The sequence below is a fragment of the Tiliqua scincoides genome, chromosome 7 (assembly GCF_035046505.1).
Source record: "Tiliqua scincoides isolate rTilSci1 chromosome 7, rTilSci1.hap2, whole genome shotgun sequence".
Classification (NCBI taxonomy): domain Eukaryota; kingdom Metazoa; phylum Chordata; class Lepidosauria; order Squamata; family Scincidae; genus Tiliqua; species Tiliqua scincoides.
The window spans coordinates 65,114,885-65,138,019 of NC_089827.1; the positions used below are offsets into that span (position 1 = coordinate 65,114,885).

General features: G+C 44.8%; 1 protein-coding gene and 2 pseudogenes across 2 annotated transcripts; 2 read left to right on the forward strand and 1 right to left on the reverse strand.

Moving 5' to 3' along the window:
• Window positions 1-688: 688 nt before the first annotated feature.
• On the reverse strand, window positions 689-20,948 carry NUDT4 (nudix hydrolase 4). 2 transcript variants are annotated; one of them, XM_066633635.1, is made up of 5 exons: window positions 20,381-20,948; window positions 6,510-6,620; window positions 4,227-4,271; window positions 3,424-3,511; window positions 689-2,492 (listed from the first exon to the last, which is right to left on the reverse strand). In XM_066633635.1, exons 1-5 carry the CDS (start codon window positions 20,474-20,476, stop codon window positions 2,290-2,292), a joined length of 543 nt encoding a protein of 180 aa, XP_066489732.1. In that variant the 5' UTR covers window positions 20,477-20,948; the 3' UTR covers window positions 689-2,289. The 2 variants fall into 2 exon arrangements, with proteins under 2 accessions (XP_066489732.1, XP_066489733.1); XM_066633636.1 differs by having other exon boundaries at window positions 3,424-3,508; window positions 20,381-20,947.
• A 909-nt stretch (window positions 20,949-21,857) lies between these two features.
• On the forward strand, window positions 21,858-21,974 carry LOC136657788 (5S ribosomal RNA; annotated as a pseudogene).
• A 29-nt stretch (window positions 21,975-22,003) lies between these two features.
• On the forward strand, window positions 22,004-22,126 carry LOC136657669 (5S ribosomal RNA; annotated as a pseudogene).
• Window positions 22,127-23,135: the final 1,009 nt, after the last annotated feature.

Consider the following 23,135-nt stretch of genomic DNA (forward strand, 5'->3'; position numbering starts at 1 on the left):
GTGTTCACTTTCCTGGGTCCATTGTCGACTAATGAAATGCAACAACGGTAGCAAGAGCATAGTCATTCCAGTGTTTTGTCACAAGACAGACTTCAGAAATAAATTTGAGCTAAGGGGCTTCACTTCAAGTTGCATAGGCTGAAGAGATCTGTACACCCATATATAACACTGTATGTGGCACAGCAAGTCTAGAGTATTTATAAACTATTGCCTCTGATTTGGTGAGCTTTGACAACTGTACATTTTTACACATTTTACAAATGACAGAAACCCAAGTAACCATGTAGTACCAGTATGTGGCTTCTAAAAGCCTGGCTTGTTTTTAGGTTCCAAAAGCATGAGTTGAGATGAAAGCAACAAACAGAAACCATCAAATCATTCACGCTTGTTCCATCACTGTGACCAACAGCACACTGTTCCATGTTGTTACCATAGGGTTGGTGTGTTAAGAGTGACAACTGGATATTGCATGGGTCTGTAGGGCTGATACACCAACTAAGACCTCATGCTCTGCTTCAGGGAGGAGTGTGTATTTGTTAGGACCCAGCTATCTGATTAGTGTAAAGTTTCACATTTGATGGATCTGCTATCACCAGGGGTGGGCAAACTTTGAACTTTAGGGATCCTTCACCTCTAACAATTGTGTAGGAGAGAGAATTTCAGCAGGCGCAGCTTGTCATCTGTGAGATGACAAGCTGCACCTGCTGAAATTCCCTCTTCCATACAATTGTTAAAGGTCCAGGATTCCTAAAGTTCAAAGTTTGCCCATCCCTGGTCTATAATATGAACTTTTGAATTCAGCCAAACCAGAATATGGAAATTAAGGCTCTTCAAGCACAAAACTGACCTATTGCTTCATTCAGATCTGAAGCCAGTATCACCTGGACCTAAACTCATGGTAAAAGTCTCTCTCATGGCTCTGAAAGAACTTTTGGCTCTAAAGCAATACAACCATTCAAATCTTACTGGCATTCTTTTGTTTAAATATATTTCTATGGCACAATAATTTATATTCCCATGTAGGAAATATGGAAAAGCTAATGGCATCAATGTTTTCTTTAAATTGTAACAGTGCATGGATCAAATTTATAGCGGCACTTTTACACTGTGTTAGAAGTTAGTGTAGATTTGTCACCTTCTCTTTCCCTGACAGGGCTGTGCGAAAGTGGAATTTCCTTAATAGCTGTGTGAAAAGCAGAAAATCTACAGGTGAAGTTCAATTAGGAACAAGTTCCACTTTTTAACATTCTGTCCATTCTGTAGTTAAGACACTAAAGTCCTGGATGGTAACCTAGTTGTGTCAGCAACAAAGTATTTACATTACATTTACTTTCCACTTTACACTATACACTAGTTGGGTTATTTACAGTGGGTTTATGTTACAAAGAAGAGACAGCCTTTGCAATAGAAGCAGTTTCTTTACCTCAACCACAGTTCTGACTCCAGGGAGAAGAGGAAGTTCATGTTTTCAGAGACTTCTGAAACTAGAACTTGTACCATTTTAGCAAGTTTGTGTCCATGTTTTAATGGCAAAGAGTAAAACTGACTTGGAACCCATTTAAGCTTGGAATCTGCCATTTCCTGAAAGCTCAGGACCCTTCTTTTCTAAATACCAATACAATTTGTGTGTTTAAGAAACAGCATGGAAGAAGCACAGATGTCTCCAAAAGTGACACATGCACCACTTCCTGGTATGGCAAAGCAACCCTGACTTTGGTGAGAAAAAGGGCAGGCAGGTTAAGGAACAGGCACATGTGCATTTTTCAGGAATCTGCCCATGTGTCTCAATGATTTTGAGAAAAAGCAGTAAGTATGAAAGATTTGGCAAAGGCAGATAAACTGGCACCTATTCAGGCAAGGACTGCCATGTGAAATACTCAAAGGGACGATTGACACTTCTTGAAGTAGCAGAAGGCACTTGCTGTTGGTTTCCACAGCCTTGAACTCCTCCAGTTAACTCTGTACTGTCAGACTATGCTAAAGCAACATCACACCCATCTATCAGTTTGATTTTTAGAACATTTACAATAAACTTATGCTAAACTCAAATGCCAGATTACAAATTCACTTATCAGGTATTTAAACTTTGAAAAATGAGAGGGCCATTTAAGGCATCTTTAAGAATTCCCTGTATGGCTTTGGTTTGCTGAATTATACACTGCTAAAAAAGGAAAAGGTTTGTTTGAACATATGAAAAGCATTCACACACTCAGGGCACCGCTGAATATACACATAGCATGTGGAAGAGACATCTCCCCTTTGATGGTGTACAAGAAATGAATTCAGAGTTTATCTTACAGTAGAGGGCAGCCCAGAAGTCTGTGCTGAAGTGACATATAGAGAATTGTTATCAGAATGGGAAGAGACCACAGAATTTCCATTGGTTGGCGAGCACCCCAGTTTCAATTTTTCCAAGTACTCTGCATGAACAGGCTTGTGACACTGAAGGACTTTGATTGCATCCTCAACTTTAAACCATTCTCTCTTCCTTCCTAAAGAGAAAAAGTGGGAGAATAGATAGCTTGAACCATGTAATCTATCAACCTGAAGAATCAGTAGTTGCAACAAACACTCATAGTTATATATCTAAAAAGACTAACGGCCCAATCCTAAGCTGTGCTGGTACAGTAAGGTCACATATCTCACGCGATATCCTGTGCTGGATATTTATCCCCTTACCCTGTATAGTGCTCCAGCCTGCCCAATAGGGCTACTCAATTCTGCACCTGCCAAATGGCTGGTGAAAGTCCAAGAAGCCCAATGTAGGAGCCTAGGGTTTGGGGGAGACCTCCTCTCCTGACTCAGCCTTTCCTAGGCTCAATCCATTCCCCCCCCCCATTCCCAACCCTGCACCATACGAAGCAGCTCTTACCTGCTCCAGATTCAGTGCCTGTGGGATGGCACAGGCCTTCCCGATGGCACAACTTGCCGTAAATGTGCTTTACAGCATGTTTGCGGCATCCTAGGCCAGTGCAGCACTAGCTGTGCTGGGTGTAAGGTTAGAATTGTGTTGTAAGCTGGACAAAGTGTGATCTGTTAATATATTCTGGATATTATTCGACTCCTTGGTTGGATTCTTGCCACAAACCTGATAGTTATTTTACTAGTACTTAACTGGAATTAAACACAAAGGACTGTAAGGGGAGATTTTTCCCAGGCTCTCCTCCCTCTCTATAGTCCCTGTATATACTCAAGGGTTAAGGAACAGAAGATGATTTTTTGATACAACCCCAAAACAAGCTACTTCCACTAACTATTCTAAAAATGCCCAATTAGTGTTAAAATAACTGAACTTCACTTTTGAAAAATTCTGAGTACATGTATTCCTTGAGTAGCAGAACAGTCTAAGACAGTTACCAGTTATGTGAAGGCTAAAAATAGCATTACAGAACTATAGAATATTTAGGAAAAAAACCAGCTTGCCTATATTTACAGAATCCTCCCAGTCTTCCAGGACTTCAGTCACTGTGAGAACATAAACATAAGTCCTATGCTTTCGGTCTTGATTCTGCTTCAGTATGGAGAAAAGAGAAAAGTCTTTTAATTCACACACAATCATTAGAAAAACCAAGACAAAACCAAGTATGAATGTTCATCAACCCTACAGAACTACCTCTCATATGCCTGACAAGGTAACAACTAGCTGATACGAGTTCCAGGTAACAAGAAGCAGATAGGGTGGATAAATACAGAAAACAAAAGATCCGAGTTTAAAAGATTATTAATTCCCCATACAGGAAACTTCCTTCACTCCTCTTTGACAGCAGCCTTCCAAAATGCTGGAGGGTTAGGAAAACTGAAGCAAGATGAAATTCAATGTGAGGGAGAGAAACTGGCAAAGTCCCTTCAAGCTTATACTTAGTATGGTCAGGTTATACACTCGGTGTGCACCTAAATGTGCACCTTTATTTGGAAAGTTGAATCTGAATAAACGATTCAAGATCAGCCTCTCTAGGGATTTATGTAGGTAATTTAAGCCAATCCAACCTGCTCTACTGAATGGGTTCTTTTTATTTTTCCTCATACCTCTTAAGCCATTTGCACACAGCAGCATTTTCCTGATCTTAAGTCCCAGTTTGGCTTTGTTCATCACAATGCCTCCAAATGTACATTTGTGATTCAAGCACCTGTTTTCCAGGTACTCTCCCCTTCTGCCTTGTATTGGCACATGTATAAACTAAATTTCACAGACCACACATCTAACATGACATTTTTAGACAGCTCACCTCAAATATTCCAAGCAGCCTGCCTAGTTTTCCTTTCACTCCAGCCTGTTGGGAGAAAGAGATGGTTAGAGTTCCACTTCCTTCTCACAGATGACTCTTTGCTCTTAATTACTAGATTATAAAATCGGAGTTATCAGTATCAAGTGCATGAGATAATGGCTTCATGATTTAACTCTGTGTGCGTCCTGGAATAATCCTCAAGTTTCTTTGCAACTAAAGAACTGCATCTTTTTTCTTGACAATCACTCCCTTATCAACCCTTCCCTAGCTGTGCACAGGAGTGGGTGGCTTGCCCCAGAACTGTCCTTGAGGAAAGAGGCTTCCTCAGCTACTCCTGCCTCCTAATCTCTCCTTCCCCAAATTGTGCTCTTGACCAGCAAGGCAGCTGCACAGCCACGCAGCCCACTGGTGAACCTCTGCCCCCCTGCATTTCCACTTCCAGTAAGGCCAGGTGAAATGCATCAGCTCATCATCAAGAGGACTTCACTTATATTGTGAAGTGCTACTAGTGGTACCAAAATTTCTGCTTGAAGAGGACTGCTCCAGTCATGTGGTTTCGATGCACTGTCCACCTGCAAATCTACAGGGATATTTTCATCTGCGGTTTGATTTTTCACACAGTTGATAAGGTTTCCCCACCCAAACTGCAATTACTCTTTTACGCATGGTTCAATTAACATTTGACAGAAATAGTGCATGGCAATGCATTGTATGAGTTCAGAGGTAGACCTGAGTACCTCCACAAGGTGACAGATACAGACAGGACCCAACTAAGATTTATCATGGATAACACAAATCAAGTCTCTGAACATTTGATTGTACTTTTGAGTTGAAACCTACCATGACACTAATCCCAAGTACATTCTCCAACCAACAACTGAACATTTGTTCTGGCTCTTAAGTCTCTGCTTAAGAACTAGTTGTGTTCTCCCTGAGCATTGAGAGTCACACTAAACACAACACTTCTGTCTTATGTGTTAAGTGATACTTAAATATTACATCCTGATGATTTCAGGCATGGGGCAAGTAAGAGCCCATAAAAGTCGGAGCCTGCAACAGAGTGGGCAGCTATTACATATTGCTTTAAACTCAGAACCACTTTTCTGACCCAGAGCATTTGATTGAGCCATTAAAGACAGGCAGTGGTTCTCATTCAAGTAAGAGACAATCTAGATCTCTTTCAATATGCTACTGCTAGACTTTGCAACCAATACCTCATTAACACTACAGGTTGATTGCCACTGCACGATTTTATGTCCATATACCTGCCTATGGACAGTAGCAATGGTTCATAGGGTAACATGGCTAGTTATCCCAAGTCTACATATCTGACCAAGCACTATCATGTTGCACAGTGAACCCCTGGGGAAATTACTGGACTTTGCAACAGACATTGCCACTAGATACCTGTAAATGAATTCTTAAGTTCTTTTTTTTTTAAAAGCTTGAGAAGTGATGTGAATGGGAAATGAATCACTCATCAGCAATGGGCTGCAAGCGTCACATACTAGCTAACGTGTCTAGGACACATGCATAACTACTGCCTGCACAACACCATCGTTGGCCCTAGGAATCTTATTTGTCTCTTGTCTGAGTACTGTCCACATCCATCTGAAACCCTGGAGAGCTGCTGCTATTCATTGTAGACAATACTGAGCCAGATAGGACAGGGCAGCTTCATATCCTTATTGGAATGTACACACTTTCAGCAGTTTATAGCACCTGGCAGACATGATTCTCCCTGGACTTGCATGTTCTCTCTCTCTCTCTCTCTCTGGCTTCTTCTGCCTAGAGATTTTCCCTTCCTTCCCCAAATCACCCCAGGGTTGTTGTGCACTCCGTCAGGCACGTTTTAGCAACAAACAGTCAGTGCTTCTTGGGTACTGCTGAAGCTGCCACTGCTTGCTGACGTGCAGTACAAGATACCCCACTAAGGGTGCAATCCTAACCCCTTATGTGAGTGCTTTCCAGCACTGACATAAGGGCAATGCAGCTCTGAGGTTAGGGATTCCCTTACTTTGAAGAGGCCTCCGTGAGTGACCCCCAACTGCAGGATGCACCGCACGGCCCATTGGCACTGCTATGCCAGTGCTGGAAAGCACTGGCGTAAGAGGTTAGGATTGAGCCCTAACAAGGCTAGGCCCCTGACCCAGCCACACCCCCCCCAAAAAAACTCAGACCAATAATGTTGGTGGGAGACTGGGAGCTTAACAGAACTGAGCTCAAATCTAGAAAGGGAACATCCACGCATTGTTTCAAGCCAAGAGCAATGGAGTCATGTACCTCTTCATAAACTTCTCTGACCGCAGCACCACCTGGTTCCTCTTCTGGCTCCATTCCTCCACCTGGAACTATCCACTGATCTGGATACCGGCTGCTGCTTACCAACAGTACCTGCAAACATATGTAGTGCCTTTTAACAACCAACTATAAAACCCAACGATACTTTATGAAACCAGATTTGCATTTCCCAAGAACAAATGTTAGCATTTGGAATAAGCTGTGCCTTGATGATATATACCTAATTGATCCAAATCAAAGACTGCAAGGCATTCTATTGATACAGGCATCCTATTCGTAAAGTATTAAAATTTTTGCCTCTAAATATAAGACAATATCAACACACAAATCAAGTGACATTTTCTTCCCCATGACATTTATGTGTTGTTTTAGGTGCCTCCTCAGCAAATCATTCAACCACTAAAAGAATGTTCATCTCGCTGCACTTTTGCCACCAATCTTTACTGTTTCAATCAAATGTGTTGATAAAAGCAGCACATCAATACATTTTCTGGGGTGCATAGAAGCCTTCAAGTATTATGTACTTTCCCATCATAAATGACAGTGGTTCCTAACCTTTAAGAAGCCTGCAGATCACTGAAACAAAAACTGAAATTGTTGTGGACCACATGCAATCCTTCATCCCCTCGCACACAAAAAATCTGATTGAAATGAGAATTGGAATGATTACTTGGCAGAAATTTCACATACTATATGCGGGTATCTACGGTAGATTTGGTAGTCCACAGGGGAGCACTTGGCAAGACACTGAAACTTCCAGTAGCAGATATGGGCAGTTTGTTCTCCAGCCTCCCTGGTGGTCTTTGCCTTCTTGCTGAGTCAGTGCTCCCCCACAGACCACCAGAAAAAGCAGACAGCCCACAGCCAACACCTCAGTGGTCCTTAGGAGACTGTTTGCTCAGCAAGATGCTGGAAGTGATAAAGGCAATCATCTTTTTTCCTGAGACCTCACAGACCACTTTCCAGAGTCCCACGGATCACAGGGTGGGAACCATTGATATATGAGCACGCATTTATTCAGGTTCCAAATAGACATTCCTATACATTTATTATTTCATGGGAATATCACAGCATAACAACTTAAGAACTGATATCAAACTTTTTGCTGCTTCTTTGCTAGCACCAATCCATGTATTATATAAAAATTCTTCAATTTCCCCTTCAGTCCCATCTACTGGCTCTAGATGTGTTAAAATACCCTACATACTTTTGATAAAGTTTTTTTGTTTGTTTTTTATCCATCCATTGTTCAAAAGGAGCTAATATTCTAGAGACATTATACCGTGTCTTAACTACAGATCTGCAAATCCCAACAAAAAAACTGAATAGCTAGATATCTTTGATTTTCACAGTTCGCATAGGTTTCAGACACAAATGCATCATGTTTCAAGTAGGTTATCCAAAATATCTATGTTGTTCATAGTTACCAGATTACAAGATGTCAGCTTTTATAGCACAAACATCCTAATCCTAAAGCATAAAAAAAGTTTATTCAAACATATCTCCTTTTTTGAGAGCTGGATTGTCCTGCACTTTTCAGACATCATTTATTGAACATTAGGCAGCAACACCAGCTACTCCAAACTGCATGGGGATTTTTCTTTACAGAGAAATGCATGTTGGGTCCAATATCCCCATGGTGTCCAATAAATAAAGCTCTGCAAATGAGATCGAGTTCCAAGTTATACGACTGTAACCACAGAAGTCAAACCCAATTCAGATAATCTGAGTTTCCACCAGGAAGTTTAAGAAAGCTACTTATGCAAGCCAAGCAGAAACTATACTACACATTTCTCTTCACCGGCAATCATATGCAGAAAGACTTTCCGTTATATTATTATTATTATTAACAGTATTTATATACCGCTTTTCAACAAAAAGTTCACAGAGTGGTGTACAGAGAAAATCAAATAACTAATGGCTCCCTGTCCCAAAAGGGCTCACAATCTAAAAAGGTGCAAAAGAACACCAGCAGAGAGCCACTAGAAAAGACACTGCTGGGGTATATCAAGGTCTGCTTAGACCAGTGATTTTCAACCTTTTTCAGCTCATCCAAGGCAATAAAATTGTCAAGGCACACCATCAGGTTTTTGACAATTGACAAGGTACACCATGCTCCCATTGGGGGCTCACATCCCCACTGACCTTACTAATAAATGATCTTCCCCCAAATTCCTGTGGCCCACTCACGGCACACTAGTGTGCCATGGCACAGTGGTTGAAAATGGCTGGTTTAGACAATCTATGGCAGCAAAAACTTTCCATTTTCCTTTGTAAGAAGAAAATGCTTTTTATGTGTTTTAGAGTCACATTACAGGTTGAGCCTCATCCAAGCATTCCGTTCCAAGACTGATTTAAAAACAGCCTTGCTGACCTTTGTGATGTAAGATAAGAGTCATTAAGAAGACAATCCATCAATCAGTCCTCCTCCAAGCGCTTACAAAGGCGCTTCACTCAGTTCCTCCCTTCACCAACCAGAAAGTGATCACCTTTCTTTCACCTGCTCAGGGGGAAGGGAGGGGCCGCTGGAGAGAGGAGGATTGATGGATTGTCAGCCAGCTGCCCCCCCTCTCATTAAGGAGGCTACTGTTAAAGGACTGTTCAGCTTTTCAAACTGATTTTAAAAAGGGTGCATCTCTTCCCTTCTCCAGGGATCAGCACATTCGTTCTCATTTGCAGTGGCCATTTGTGTTGAATCAAATCCGTGTACAAAAAAATCCATGTATAACAAGGCTGGACCTGTACTCAATACATTCTGACTTTGTTCAATTTGTTGGGAAAAAAGTTCAACAATGTAGGTGCTTTGGAATCATGCTGTGCTTTCGAGTTCAAGCTAGAGCTAATTACAAGCATTTTTAAAATAACCTTATACAGCTTAAGCTGCTGTCTGAACATCATCGAAGCAAAACTCTGAACATTTAGCTCTTGGAGGATGCTACTATACAATATACTACACACACACACACACACACACACACACACACACACACACACTGCAAATATAGTGCATTACTTTGTGCTGTGTACCAGGGATGGGAACTCAAGTCAAGTGACTCAGACTTGAGTCGCAAAAATGCACATTTTTCACAAGGACTCCTGAGTCATGCAATTGGAAGACTCAGAAAACACTCAAGTCAAGGGCCCCTGACTCAGCACTCATCCCCACACATACAGATTCAAGGCTTGCTCACTGTTTTTGTGGCGTTCAAAACCTCATGAGGAATGACCCTCATTCAGACCAGGCAGGCAGCAGGAAAGTTTCAGCCTGGAGGCAGGGAAGAGTGAATATTTGCTTTTGCATCTAAGCAGGAAGGGGAGGTGGGAGCAAGCTCTTTTGCCCATCTCTGATAGAAGGAACCAACAGGACAAAGGACAGGCATTCTGATAGTTTGGCTGAGGTACAGCAGGAGGAGGAGGCAAGGGTGTCCTTCCCCTATGATTAGCTGCAGAAGTCCAGGGAGGGAGATTTTTCCATAGACAAATGATGGGAGAAGGTAGTTCTTAGCCATCCTGGAGAAATTCATGGCATGGCTCTAGCAAGCTCACTGAATGGCATACTGGTAAGCCTCCCAGCTGCTGCGCATGACCTCTTCTTGCAGTTCATTCCATCCCACCTGCCCTGCTTACAGATGGGCAGGCACATCAGGGAAGTGTTTAAAGAGACCTCTGCCACACATACACAGGTAGCAGCCTTGTTTTTTTCCATGGCTAGTTTTTTAAGGGGGGGGGTGACTAGACTCTAGAGTAGTAAAATGGCAACTCAGAAAGTGCATCTGTTATGACTCATTTTCAAGTTGAGTCGTAGAGGGCCGAGACTAGACAAATCAAGCTATGCTGGGCTTTCCCATCCCTGTTGTGTACCTCTGAATTCCGTATCCATCCAGTTAAAAGAATCTGTTAAAATGCTTTCTGTAGTGCCAGGTACTCCAAGTCACTCATTTTAGCTTTCACATTTCCAATGCAGTGAGTCATTTGTTTTCATTTGCACATTGTTCTCATGTCACTTTCATCCTCATTTTGAGGGTCATGTCAGACACCTTGTTGGATGACTAGCTTTGCCTTACCATTTCCTAGAGAAAATAAGCTGCTGCATTTCTTGATAACGACAGAAGACAAAGTGATGATCAAGAGTTTCAGAGATACATTATAGAAGGGCAGAGCAACAAGATGCAGTTTAAAAGTTATGGAAGCACAAAGTGTCCCTGACATCCTCCAGCATACCTGAATTTTAGATACCTTGCATGTTACTGTAACCTTAAACTGAATGACACTTTCTATTTGCACTGAAGCAACTAGCACTTCACATGTCTAATCATGTGAATGGCCACTATTACAAACAGCATTATTCTTCTGTATCAAAACACACAGCTTAGCAAAATTGTTTCAATCAGCAGTTACCATTGATCACAAGCCTGGACAGAAATTCCAGTTACTAGCACAGGGAGGAAGCTTCAGTCATTGTTCAGTTTACCTGAAGCTTAACACACACCTTTGTATCATTACACAAGATTCAGATCCCACCCCAACATATCAAAACACACTATGTTTTGAGTGACTGTAGCATTAATGGTAGATGTATTTATGTTAGGAGTAGAAAACTGAATTTGAGTTTTGGTCATATGACCAAAAACCTTAATTTTGAAGAACATATTTGACATTCATTAGATGCAGACCAATTTAAACAAATGCATCATCCCATCACAGTTTTCCAATTATTCAGCTATATCAGAAATATAATTGCCAGCTTTTGCAGTTTTTAGGATGAGATAACTCTGTCTACAACCTCAGTATTTAAATGATTTATACCCTGCCTTTCCCTCCAGATAAGTGAAACACTGAAGGAAGAATCAGCACAAGATGAGATGAATATGTCCTTGTAGTTACTTTTCCTAAAGCTATGTCTAGGAATTCATAACTCTCCCAACAGCTTCACCTTCTTACAACTGATGGTAGGAATAACCCCCGCAAACATTTGGCCCAATCACACACATCGTAATTTTAGAACTGTGAATGAGATGTCAACAGCAAGTCATCCCAAATATATATCATCGAATATGTTAGCAATATTACAGTTCTCATACAATCTGTATTTGTTTGTATACACAGGTGCTCACTATATTTGAGTGGTTCTCCAACTGTGGATTGTGACCCATCAGGGGAACCGGAAATGGGTCATTCCCCCTTAAAGGGAGTAGCCCAGTAATGCGTACTCCAAAAGTACTGCAGCAATCACAGCTATTGCTTTTACAGGGGCTTTTACATTTACTGGGGGAGAGGAAAATCACACTGGCCTTTGGCAGGGTCCAAGAGTAGCTCTGTGCAGCCCCAGGGAGGCTCACAGTGGGGGCTGTGAGCCTCTTGAACCTGGCCAGAGGCAAGTGCAATCTCCCCCAGCTAAGTGTAAAAGCTCTTGAGTCACAGCCCCCACAAACACTTACCACAATCTCAAAGTTTGAGTAGGACTTTGGGAACAGCTGCTCTAACTTGTACATCAGTTGCCTACATCCCATTACTAGCCTTGACAGGTTGTCATTTTAACAGGTTGCAACATCACAGCAGAAGTATCTCACCCAGACATTTCTCTTCTGGCTCCGCAACTTTGAAATTCTTTGCGGGGGTGGACGGGTGGACACTCACTTTTTAACCCATACTTGCCATTTTTAAATAGGTCTGAAAAATAGACCTTGGCCCCGAATGAATTTATTCTGGTTTTAACTGATACTGTAGAATATAGTACTGCTGTTTTTTAATCTTTTCTGCTCTTTCAGTATGGATTTCTTGTGTAAAGTTTTATTCTTTTCACTGCAAGCCACTTTGGGAAAAGATGCTTTTAAGTAGCATATTAAATGCATAAGGGTCCTTCTTAAGAGTAAGTGATTGCCACAACTCTGTCTTTAGCTTCTTGAAATGAGGCAGCCTAATATGAGCATGTTCTCTTTGAAACAAACCTGAAAATTTCTGGGGGTGAAGGCGGATCTGAAGGCAAGCAGAATGCCAATGTTATCTCCAGTTATACTGGAGATAGTTTCCCCTTAAGGTGGCAAGGCTCCTGCGCTCTACTTTGGCAGACACCTTCATAATCCTTATGGAGGCCTCTGCCAGCTACTGGAGGTGACCATTGTACAGGCTCCAGCAATTATAAAAAGATCCATACAGCAATTCGGAAACTGAGATGTACCACTGAAAGACCCCATCTCTCCCGTTTTTCATGCATTTCCATGTGCAGATTGAATCAGCCAATTGTTACAAGCATCTCTGTGAGCCAAATTACCTCTAGCAAGTCAACTTGCTAGGTACTTCAATCTTTAATACATTGTCTTAAACCACAATTGTCTTTATGTCATGCCAGACTGGAACAGGCAACTATGACAAACCATATTAGCAGATAGCAGGCAATCAGCCACGGCCAACGTTGTCCTACTTCAGCCAAGGCAAAAGCAGTGCAGAAAGGCCAGGCATACTGCCCTGCATTATGCCATCAACTTGGCAAAGGCATGCACACAGTATGGTTGCTACTAGTCATAATTCAAGGTATAATTCTGGGTCAGAATAGAAGAAGTTTTAGCACAGTTCCAGTCCTCCTGTTGCTCCAGAAATCCACATGCATCACTGATTTTAAGACTCCAAGGAAATCCCTCTGCAAAGGGTCTGTCAACATTTAGGACATCACTCTCTCCTCTATTCCCATAGTCACCACAGGCTTATGCTAACTAGAACACAGCAAGACTCACCTGCAGGACAAACTATCGCTTATCACATAGCTTTGGTCCACTGAAATCAAGTGTCGTAATAAAAACCCAGCTAGATAAAGCCAAAAGCCCATCTAGTCCAGCCTTCTGCATCTCACAGTGGCCCACCAGATGCCTCAGGAAGCACACAAGACAACAGGAGACCTGCATCTTGGTGCCCTCCCTTATACCTGGCCTTCTGAGGTAGCCCACTTCTAAAACCAGGAGGCTGCAAATGTCCATCACAGCTTATAACCTGTGATGGACATTTCCTCCAGAAATTTGTCCCATTCCCTTTGAAAGGCATCCAGACAAGATGTCATCATCACATCACGTGGCAAGGAGTTCCACAGACTAAGTGTCATTTGTATTACACAGCAGCAGGACTCACAAGGCAATTTCTACCCATTACAATGCTTGAAGTCTCATGACAAGCCATGAGACTGAGTCACTGAAAGTATTGAGTACAATACCCACACTTGCCACAAATATTTTTTAAAAAGATGTTTTAATACTTGGGTACAGAAATGCCCGATTCCAGTGATGAGAAAGGAGCTGCATTTAATTCTGCTTAGCCCCGCAAAGGCCAACTGAAAGTCACAAGCAGTCTGCTACTCCACAACAAGGGAGGACAGCCTTGTTCACATGTATCTGTGCATCAATTTGATCAGTAGGTCTGCCAAGCTACTCACCCAGAGGAATGCAGTCTGGCCAAGCTGCAAGATAGCAACTGTCCTGCTGCTGGAAAGTATACTATTCTAGCCTACAACAATTAAGATTTTATGTTTTTGTATGGTTAGAGCTCCCTCTACAGACTCAAAGGTATGAGATAAGCTTAATACATGGAAAAACCATTACAGACCTACAACAGGCAAGATTACTCAAGGGTCCAACAGACTACAATAGAACAGTGTTTCTTCCATACCACTTCACTTGGTCTATCTATTGGAAGTACCACCAGAAGTAACTGGCAATGATATCACCAGCAACTTCTGAATTGGGAGGCCAGACACAACACAACAAAGATGCTCAGGGGATGGGAGGGTTTCTTCTAGCATGCAAAAAACACAAGCTGAAGCTGTGTTCACTGATCTGAGCTTCCTATTGCTGCTTGATGTGTTGCATTGCTGGTCTTGCTGCCAGGCAGTGGGGGTCTGTGGGTCCCACATATACTATCAGACACCAGTGGTACAGTGGTTCAAGTACCACTAGTTGAAAAATGCTGCAGTAGAATGTTCGCCTTCTCACAACACAACACGTATGGTCCAAACTGTCTGTATGACTGGAAGATGTTTTTGAACCAAAATGAAACCAGACTACAGGCACTTAACATCACAAGAGTTGAGCAGTAGCAGCCGATCCCCTGGATGAAAGCTGATAGAAGCTAGGCAGCATCTGGTCTGGACCAAGGCATCCCCAAGAGATGAGGTAGGAATGATCTAGAGCAGTTCTCAAACTGTGGATCACGACCCTATTTTTGGTGGGTCGCAAAACTGACAAGCTGCTAGCCAGCAAAGAGAGTGTATTGAGCCCTATGGAAACAGAAGTGAGCGGCACATGAGCAGGCAACTGAACCTTGGTTCACTTTGAAGGGAAAGCCAAGGGGAATGCAGCAGCACCAGTATGGCCCTGATAGAATAAACACAGCCCCCAACAAAATCTTGAGGGAACCCCCCCCCCCAAATTGATAAGGAAAATGTTTTGAGCCCCATGGAAACAGTCACACTCATGTTTACTCATGAGTAGGCAAACATGCCTCAGGTCTTATCAAAGGCCAGGTGAAGGGGAATGCAAGGCCACCAGAATAGCCCCAATTTGATGATAGCGGAGTTCAACAAATACTCCAGAAGGCAGCACCCCACCCTACTGAAAGGACAAAAAAGGACGAAGACAGATTTGAGCCTCCTGAGTGAAAATCTTTTTTGGTCTTGTAGAGCTAGGAGGGTCCTAATATAGGTGGGTCCTAATAGTGTGTCATTTTTAAAAAGTGGGTCCCAGTGCTAAAACGTTTAGGAACCACTGTCCTAGAGCATCTAGGAGGAGGAAAGATACAATCTGAAAAGTGAGCATGCAGTAGGACAGAATAGGGCAAGAAGTCACATGGGGAGGGGGAAAAGAACATATATAGGTATTGATATGTGTATAAATACCTATATATATGTATACTAAAAGCCTCTGAGCTAAGCTGGGGGGGAAGTAGGAGTGCTTGGCTGCAAAGGAGAACACAGATATAGTAGGCATAATGGAAAGAACCTGTGGAATACAGTTACTCCAGGATACAAATTCTATAGAAATGACAGAACAGGACATACTGGGGTTGGTGTAGCTCTGTATATAAAGTTATAGAATCCAACAAGTTTGAAAGCTGGGAAGGAGCCAACTCCACTGCAGAATCACTGTGGGTGGAAATACCAAATAAAGTTCAAATAATACTGAAGACATGCTACTTCCGTCCTGATCAAAATGCTGAGAATGATCATGACTTGGAAAAGCAAACCAGGGAGACATCCAAAGAAGCAAGTATTGTACTAATGGAGACTTCCATTTCATATTCAGGCCATGACAAAAAGAGAAAATACCTGTGTTCCAAGACAGCTAGTATTGGAACCATTTCTAGACTTAATCCTATGTAGAGCCCAGGTCCTACTGCAAGATGCAACTGTTGTTGAATCAACAGTGAACAGCCACCATAGTACTATCTAGTTCAATATCTGTACCTGGGATGTTTCCAGGGAAGTCAAACATAAATGTGCCTTTAAAAAAAAAAAAGACATCAAAAGTGAGGGAACTACTAAAAATGGATCTGAATGGGAAAGTCAAGAGGGTAAAATCTCTTGAGTGCATAGTGATTTAAAACCACCACACAGAAGCTCAACTAAAAATGTCTACCACCAAGCAGGAAAGGCACCACCAGATCCAGAAGAATGGCAGCATGGCTTACAAACCAAATCAAAGAAGCTGTTAAAGGGTTGCCTACAACAAGACAACAAAAAGGAACAGTCTGACTTAAGATATGCTTGTTGACAATAAAGGGTGCAAAAATATAAGGAACACATATGTAAGACTTAAAGGCAGACCACAAAAAAGAAAAAAGAAAAACCCAGCACAGAGGCACTTAGACAAGTGAATAAAAGGCAAGGTTAAAAAGGACAACAAGAGTGTCCTACGGAAGATGTAGAGCAGATACTCATGCCTCTAGGGGAGGAGTCTGAAATAGTGAGTGAAATAAGAACAAGGTTCTAGAGGATATTCACAAGTGAAACATTAACAAGTCACTGGGTCCATATGGCATCCATCCAAGAACTCCAATGTGAAATTGCTTCACAAAAATACTGTATGTAACTTGTCCTTTAAGTCAGGCCAGAGAACTGGCAGGTGGCCAATGTGACACCAATATAGTTGCAAGCAACCAATGACGAAAGACAATTATGCTATGCTCCCAGCTTATAGACGTCTTAGAGACAACCTGTATGAGAAAGGAGCCAAGATCAGATGGGTCTTCAGCCTGATCCAACAGGAATTTTCTTAGATGCATGAGGATCCACATGAACTCGGTGGATGATCCTAGCAAGGGACAGGACAGCATCTCACAGACCATACGTAGTACCTGTAATGACTGGCTAGTCACTGGGTCCAGAAGGAAACCCACACTGTGCAGCTCTGGGCTTTGTACTGCTCAGTTTCAGCAGTCATATTTTCACCCATTGTTTATTCTCCTTAAGATTGTTTGATAGATAGTCATAATTCAGTTTCAAGAGATTTTAAGTCTAGGCTCCAACAAGTCTGTTTACTTCAACAGTAAATCCAGATTTTCCTTTAAAAGTAACCAAGTTTTACAAAGATGTTTAGTACAGCTGAAGTTAACAAATAAATTGGATTCTCCCTTAATATCAATATGCAGTAAATTTAACAGCTGGAGGCCAAGCAATATTTTGCTACATTTCTTACCACCTGGCAACAACAAGGCTAGTATTCTGAATGCAGGTTTTTCTTTTAATTGGATGGAAGTGGTTTTAAGGCCTGCTAACATTCTAGTCAGATGCCAGAAAAAATCCAATTTTACAAGTGATGGTGGGCCAGGTATGATATAGCACAGGGGTCTCCAAACTTTTTGGCCAGAGGGCCGCATCAAATATCTGGTGTGGTGTGGAGGGCTGGGAAAAAAATTTAAATATAAAATTTAAATAAATAAATTAGAGATGGAACTTAGATGAGTGGATAAATGAATGAATGGGCTCATTCATTCAACCTCTCTGGCCCTCAGAACACCCTCCAGACACAATCAAAGCACAGTTCTGGTCATGTTCAGTTGAGTAGGCCAGAGGCTTTCAAGGGATAAGAGGCTTGCTGCGGGTTACATCTGGCCCCTGGGCCGGGGTTTGGAGACCCCTGATATAGCATATTAATCTGATTGAACTTATGTCAGCTGCTATTACCAATGCTGGGCAGCAGTGAGGGAGAAGACTCTCTTAAGACAGACCTAAAGCTCTGTGTTGGCAGACATCATTCATGGTCACTTCAGTTATGAGTTCTGATCAGGTTGTATGCTACAATTGTCCTGGATACAGTTTTACAACATGGAGCTTGCCATTTAAGTCATTTCTGCCCAACACTGCATATTTGCATCAGGGATCAAATGTGTACACCTGTGGGATGGGCAGAAATGAGTTAATCCTATCCACTTCCAACAACAACAAGATCCAACTGTGCCAAATCACATCACATAATATAGGAGGTTTTAACCGCCTCTGGGTTGTACAAAAGGACTGTCATGTGCTACGGTTGGCGATGTTAAAGCTGAAGATGCTGTGTCATGAAGGCAGGACTGTTGCTTGGTTTTGCCCTTCCAATAGCCACAGCATCTCTGAACAGGAGCAGGCATGCACGCAACTTCTCAAACACTTCACTGCCGGACGTCAACAAGATCCAGACTTCTGTTTATAACCACTACCGGAACAAACCTTGGGGAAAGAGTAATTGCATTCTGTATTCAACTCTGAAGTACCCAGCAATTCTCAGTTATTAATTCTTTCCTTAAAAACCCTTATCCTTATGGACATCAATAGACAGAAAGTCACTATGAACATCTAAAGCCATTTCTGCTCAACATTGCATGTACACAACAGGGATCAAATGTGTACACCTGTGGGCTGGGCAGAAATGAGTTAAGATGCACAAGTTGAAGTCTCAGCAGTGGACTGACAGATCCCTAAAGCGACCGTTAATCCTAACTTATTTCAGTGAATAATTCATTACAATATGAACCTTTGCTACCTTGCTTTGAAGTGCAGGAATCAAATGCAAAAATAAATACCCAACAATAGAAACCCTTTTGTGCTATTAAGGAGTTTCTACAGAAAAGTAGTAGCCAAAGCAGGGTTCTAGTGAAACTCATTTTAAACACTAGTATGGACCTTTCCTCCATTTCAACATTAAAAAAAAAATCAACAATCCTATTAAAAGACACAATTCCATAAATATTTTACTTTTCCAGAGACAAGTATGTGGCATTTCAAAAACCTGTATAGTGCCACCTCCAACAGAACAAAAATTGTTGTTCCAGCCAATGTCGAGATGTCTTAATGTATCCATTTCTGTGTGTACTTTGCCCTACTGTCAATTCCACACCAGACACTTGCTTAAGCACATCATATACAACAGTGGTTCCCAAACTGGGTCATGACCCACTGGTGGGTCACAAGCTGATTTTTGGTGGGTCAACAAAAGGTGAAGGAAAGGTCAGATAACTAATTGCCTCAAGCCCTGTGGCTACTGAAAAATCAGATATAATACTATCTGATACTATAATCAGATACTATAACTGCTAATTACCCTGAACATAAGAACCACCCCACAGATCAGGCCAAAGGCCCATCTAGTCCAGCTTCCTGTATCTCACAGTGGCCCACCAAATGCTTCTGGGAGCACCCAAGACACAGTTTGGGTCCTGGCGCCCTCCCTTGCATCTGGATCTCAGCTTCTGCAGTTGAAAATCTTTAGAGAGGTCAGAGGGCCTTTCCTGGTTATTACTTTTAAAAAAAAGGAGACCTAGAAAGAAATATTAATAAGTCTGGTAAATCCAGGTGGGTCCCTGGAAAACAGTGTTGTTTTCAAAAGTGGGCCTTGGCGCTGAAAAGTTTGGGAACCACCAATACACAATCAAGTTCCAAAAGGGCTTCCTTCCACAGCGGAGCTGTCAGGATTGGAACGCACTAGGCAGACGACTACTACCAGGTGGAGATGCAGAGAGTCATTCCGCACACCCCATCAGGATGAGGCCTCAGCAAGAGCGCGCGCGCAACCAATGGTGTGGAGATGGTTGTTGCAGAGAGGAGCCACAGCAGCAGCCCACACTCCGCCAGCTGGGTGTGTGGCTCTCTTGAGCAGACAAAGTCCCAACACATGGCGAGAGCAACTCGATCTCCGGCGCGCAGGGCGGGGAGGGAGGGCGGGCAGGCAAGCAGCCCACTCGGCTTGCGGAAAGAGCCGGCTCAGTCCGGCTGGCCACCGAGGATGCGCAATGCTCCCTAGAAGGCGCACCTGGCAGGCTTCTCGCCTCACACGCGCCGTTTTCAGGGCGCCGTTTTCAGGCCGCGGCGATGGAGCCCCCTTCAGGCCCCCACCACAAGCAGCCCTCCGGCTCGGGGCCCCCCAGCCTCTCGCCACGCCCAGCCCCGAGGGAGGGCGCGCGTCCCCCCCAACCAAGGAGGCCGTTCGTGTGGGGGCCCCCAGTCCCTCTCCGCGCCCCGGGCCAGCCATGGGGAGCGCGCATGCTCCCCACCCAAGGCAGCTAATGTGGGGGGGGACCCCAGTCCCTCTCCATGCCCCGGGCCAACCTAGAGGGAGCGCGCATGCCCCTCCCCTTCCCTTGGGGGAAGGAAAGGAAAGCGCGCGTCCTGCCCAGCCAAGAAGGAGGCGCTCCACGCCAGCCCCCCCCAGCAGCCTGTGTGGGCTGGGGAGGGAGGCGCGGGAGCAGGTCAGGCCGGCAAGGGGGCGCCCAGCCGCGGCACAAAGGGGTCGGGTCAGGCGAGGCTGGGGGCGGGGGCCTCCCTCCCCCCCCCGTTTCCAGCCAGCCCCTCCGCGCGCCACCCACACCCTGCGCAGCCCGGGCCCGGCTCGGCTCACCTCGTCCTCCCTCTCGCTGCGGAAGCAGAGGCAGGCGGCGCGCTTCTTGAAGCCCTCGCGGTCGTAGGTGCGGGTCTGGTTCGGCTTGAACTTCATCCTCGAGGCGCGAGCGGCGCCGCCGCCGCCGCCGCCCAGCCCGGGCTCCGCCGGCACGCCCGTCTGGGAGGCGGGGAGGGAAGGGGAAGAGCCGGAGGCAACCAAGGAGGCTCCCAGCGCAGGGCGCACGGCCGGGGCGCACGCTCCAGCCAGCCGCGTCAGGGGAAGGCAGCGAGCAGAGCCAGGCGCGCACTCAGGGCAGCCCAGCGCCGCTCAGAGCCCGGGCAGGGAGGCCGTCGCTGCCGGAGGAGGTGCCGGTGCTGCTGCAGCCCTCGCCGCCGCCCAGAGGTCGGCGCCTCCGCGCCATGGAGCCCCCTCTGCGCTGCCCAGCGGGCGCACTCTCCTCTCCCGCCGCTCCACAGGCTGGGCTCCCCTCTCCACCCAGCAGCCTGGCTCAGCCCGTCTCCAGCATCCAGCCCGGGCAGCGCCGCTCCTGCCGGCCGCTGTAGCCACTATTTAACTGGGGCTCACATTCCTCCACCCACCCGCAGCGTCCCGGCCTCTCTGCGGCGCTGCGCAGGCGCTGGGGCCGCCTCTGGGGCTGGGCGAGGAGGGGGAAGGAGGAGGACTGGGCAGCCAGCCAGCCGGCCAGCCAGGGTCGTCTCCGGAGCAGACCGACTGCACAAGCCTCTGCCTGTCTACTCAGAAGTAGGTCCCACGATGTTCAATGGGGCTTACTCCCAGGAAAGTGTGGAGAGGATGACATTCGGAGCCGCCTCTTCCCCCCCACACCTCCCGCAGCGCTGCCCAGACGGAGGCGGCGGCCAAGGCAGCAATCCTAGCCACTCTTTCCTGGGAGTAAGCCCCATTGACTAGAATGGGACTTACTTCTGAGTAGACAGGAATGGGTTTGGGCTCTTCGGCTGCAAGCCTATGCACATTTTCTTGGGAGTAAGTCCCATTGATTATAATGGGACTTACTTCTGAGTAGAGAGGCATAGGCTTGGGCTCTAAGGCTGCAATCCTATGCACATTTTCTTGGGAGTCAGCTCCACTGATTATAATGGGACTACTGAGTAGACAGGCATAGGTTTGGACTCTGACAGCCCAATCCTATGCATGTCTACTCAGAAGTAAGTCCCATTGGAGTCAATGGGGCTTGCTCCCAGGAAAGTGGATAGGATTGGGCTGTCTGGCTGCAATCCTATGCACACTTTCCTGAGAGGAAGCCCCATTGAAGAAATGGGAGTTGCAGTCAGTTCTCTTAATATGCAAATTGACTTACCTGTGAGGTGTAGACTTGCCACCTATGGGCCAAATGCTATCCAATTTTCCAGTAGCTGTGCTAATGGGAGTGCGCTGCTTCCTGTGGTGGGAAGGCTGTAACAGAGGCCTTTTCAAGGTATGGGAACATTTGTTCCTTTGCATTGGGGCTGCACCAGACAGCAACTGTTACCCTGCACATGCCCAATCTCGTCTGATCTTGGAAGCTAAGCAGGGTCAGGCCTGGTTAGTACTTGGATGGGAGACCGCCTGGGAATACCGGGTGCTGTAGGCTTATACCATAGTCTGTCGAGACTGAAGGTTGCCAACCATCTCCCTATACTGAACACTATCTCCTGATCTCATCTGATCTTGGAAGCTAAGCAGGGTCAGGCCCGGTTAGTACTTGGATGGGAGACCGCCTGGGAATACCGGGTGCTGTAGGCTTATACCATAGTCTTTCGAGACTGAAGATTGCCAACCAGTGCTGGAAAGTTGGATAGGATTGGGCTCTATCTCTCTTTGTTCTCATTATCAGCAAATACTGTGCTGGTGCCACATCAAACCAGCATTGGTATTAGCCTGTGGAGAGTCATCAGGCACATTTGTATCCACTTCCAGAATTGTGGCACCATCTTGGGTGCTCCAGCTGAACCTTCACAACCCTGGCAATGATCTGAGACCAATGAAAAGAGGTCCCTGGAAGTACCTGCAGGCTGTCCTGGGGCTGGGTCAAGCCCAAGGAAGGAGCCAAGAAACCAGTGAAGAAGGGTGAAGCAAACCCCCCTCCCCATACTGAACTTTGAGACATCATTGTTGGGCTAGCAACCTTCAACACATCAAGGGATATCCAGCACAGAGAAGGAAGCCTTCGATGTTGGAGACAGGGCCCATGGGGAAGTAAAGGGGATTATTTGTACCCAGGCCCAACAGCCAAAGGAGGAGGTCCAGAAATTTCCTGGGATCTTACACTTTCCATTCTCACCCGCACTCGCTGCCTGTGCTGGATGTGGGGGTGTTACTGCCACAAGCCATATGCACCAGGCCAAATAATGCATATATGACACTCCTTGACACAGTGTCAAAGCTGGCCTGCTACAGTATCTCTTTGACTTGTGGATAAACTTACCTAGGAACTCAGGAACATCTGTGGGGCTACAGCTAAATACAATGATGCTGATTTTTTTGCAATGGAAGGATTTTAGAGAGAAACTTAAAAGATTCCTGAGGGGCCCTGGTTGGAGATATAGATGAGCCCTTGCTATCACCCAGCCCCATAGATTTCAAGTTAAGGTTCAGGTTCATAAAGTTCATAGAGTGTAGGGTGAAGAGGGTCCCCTTGAACCTAACCCCATTTTTCCCATAGGCTCAGTGATTCAGTATCTGCTAATTTGGTATCCATTAGGTGTTCTGGGAACCTAACCCTAGTGGATAACAAAAACTGACTACTTCTAAG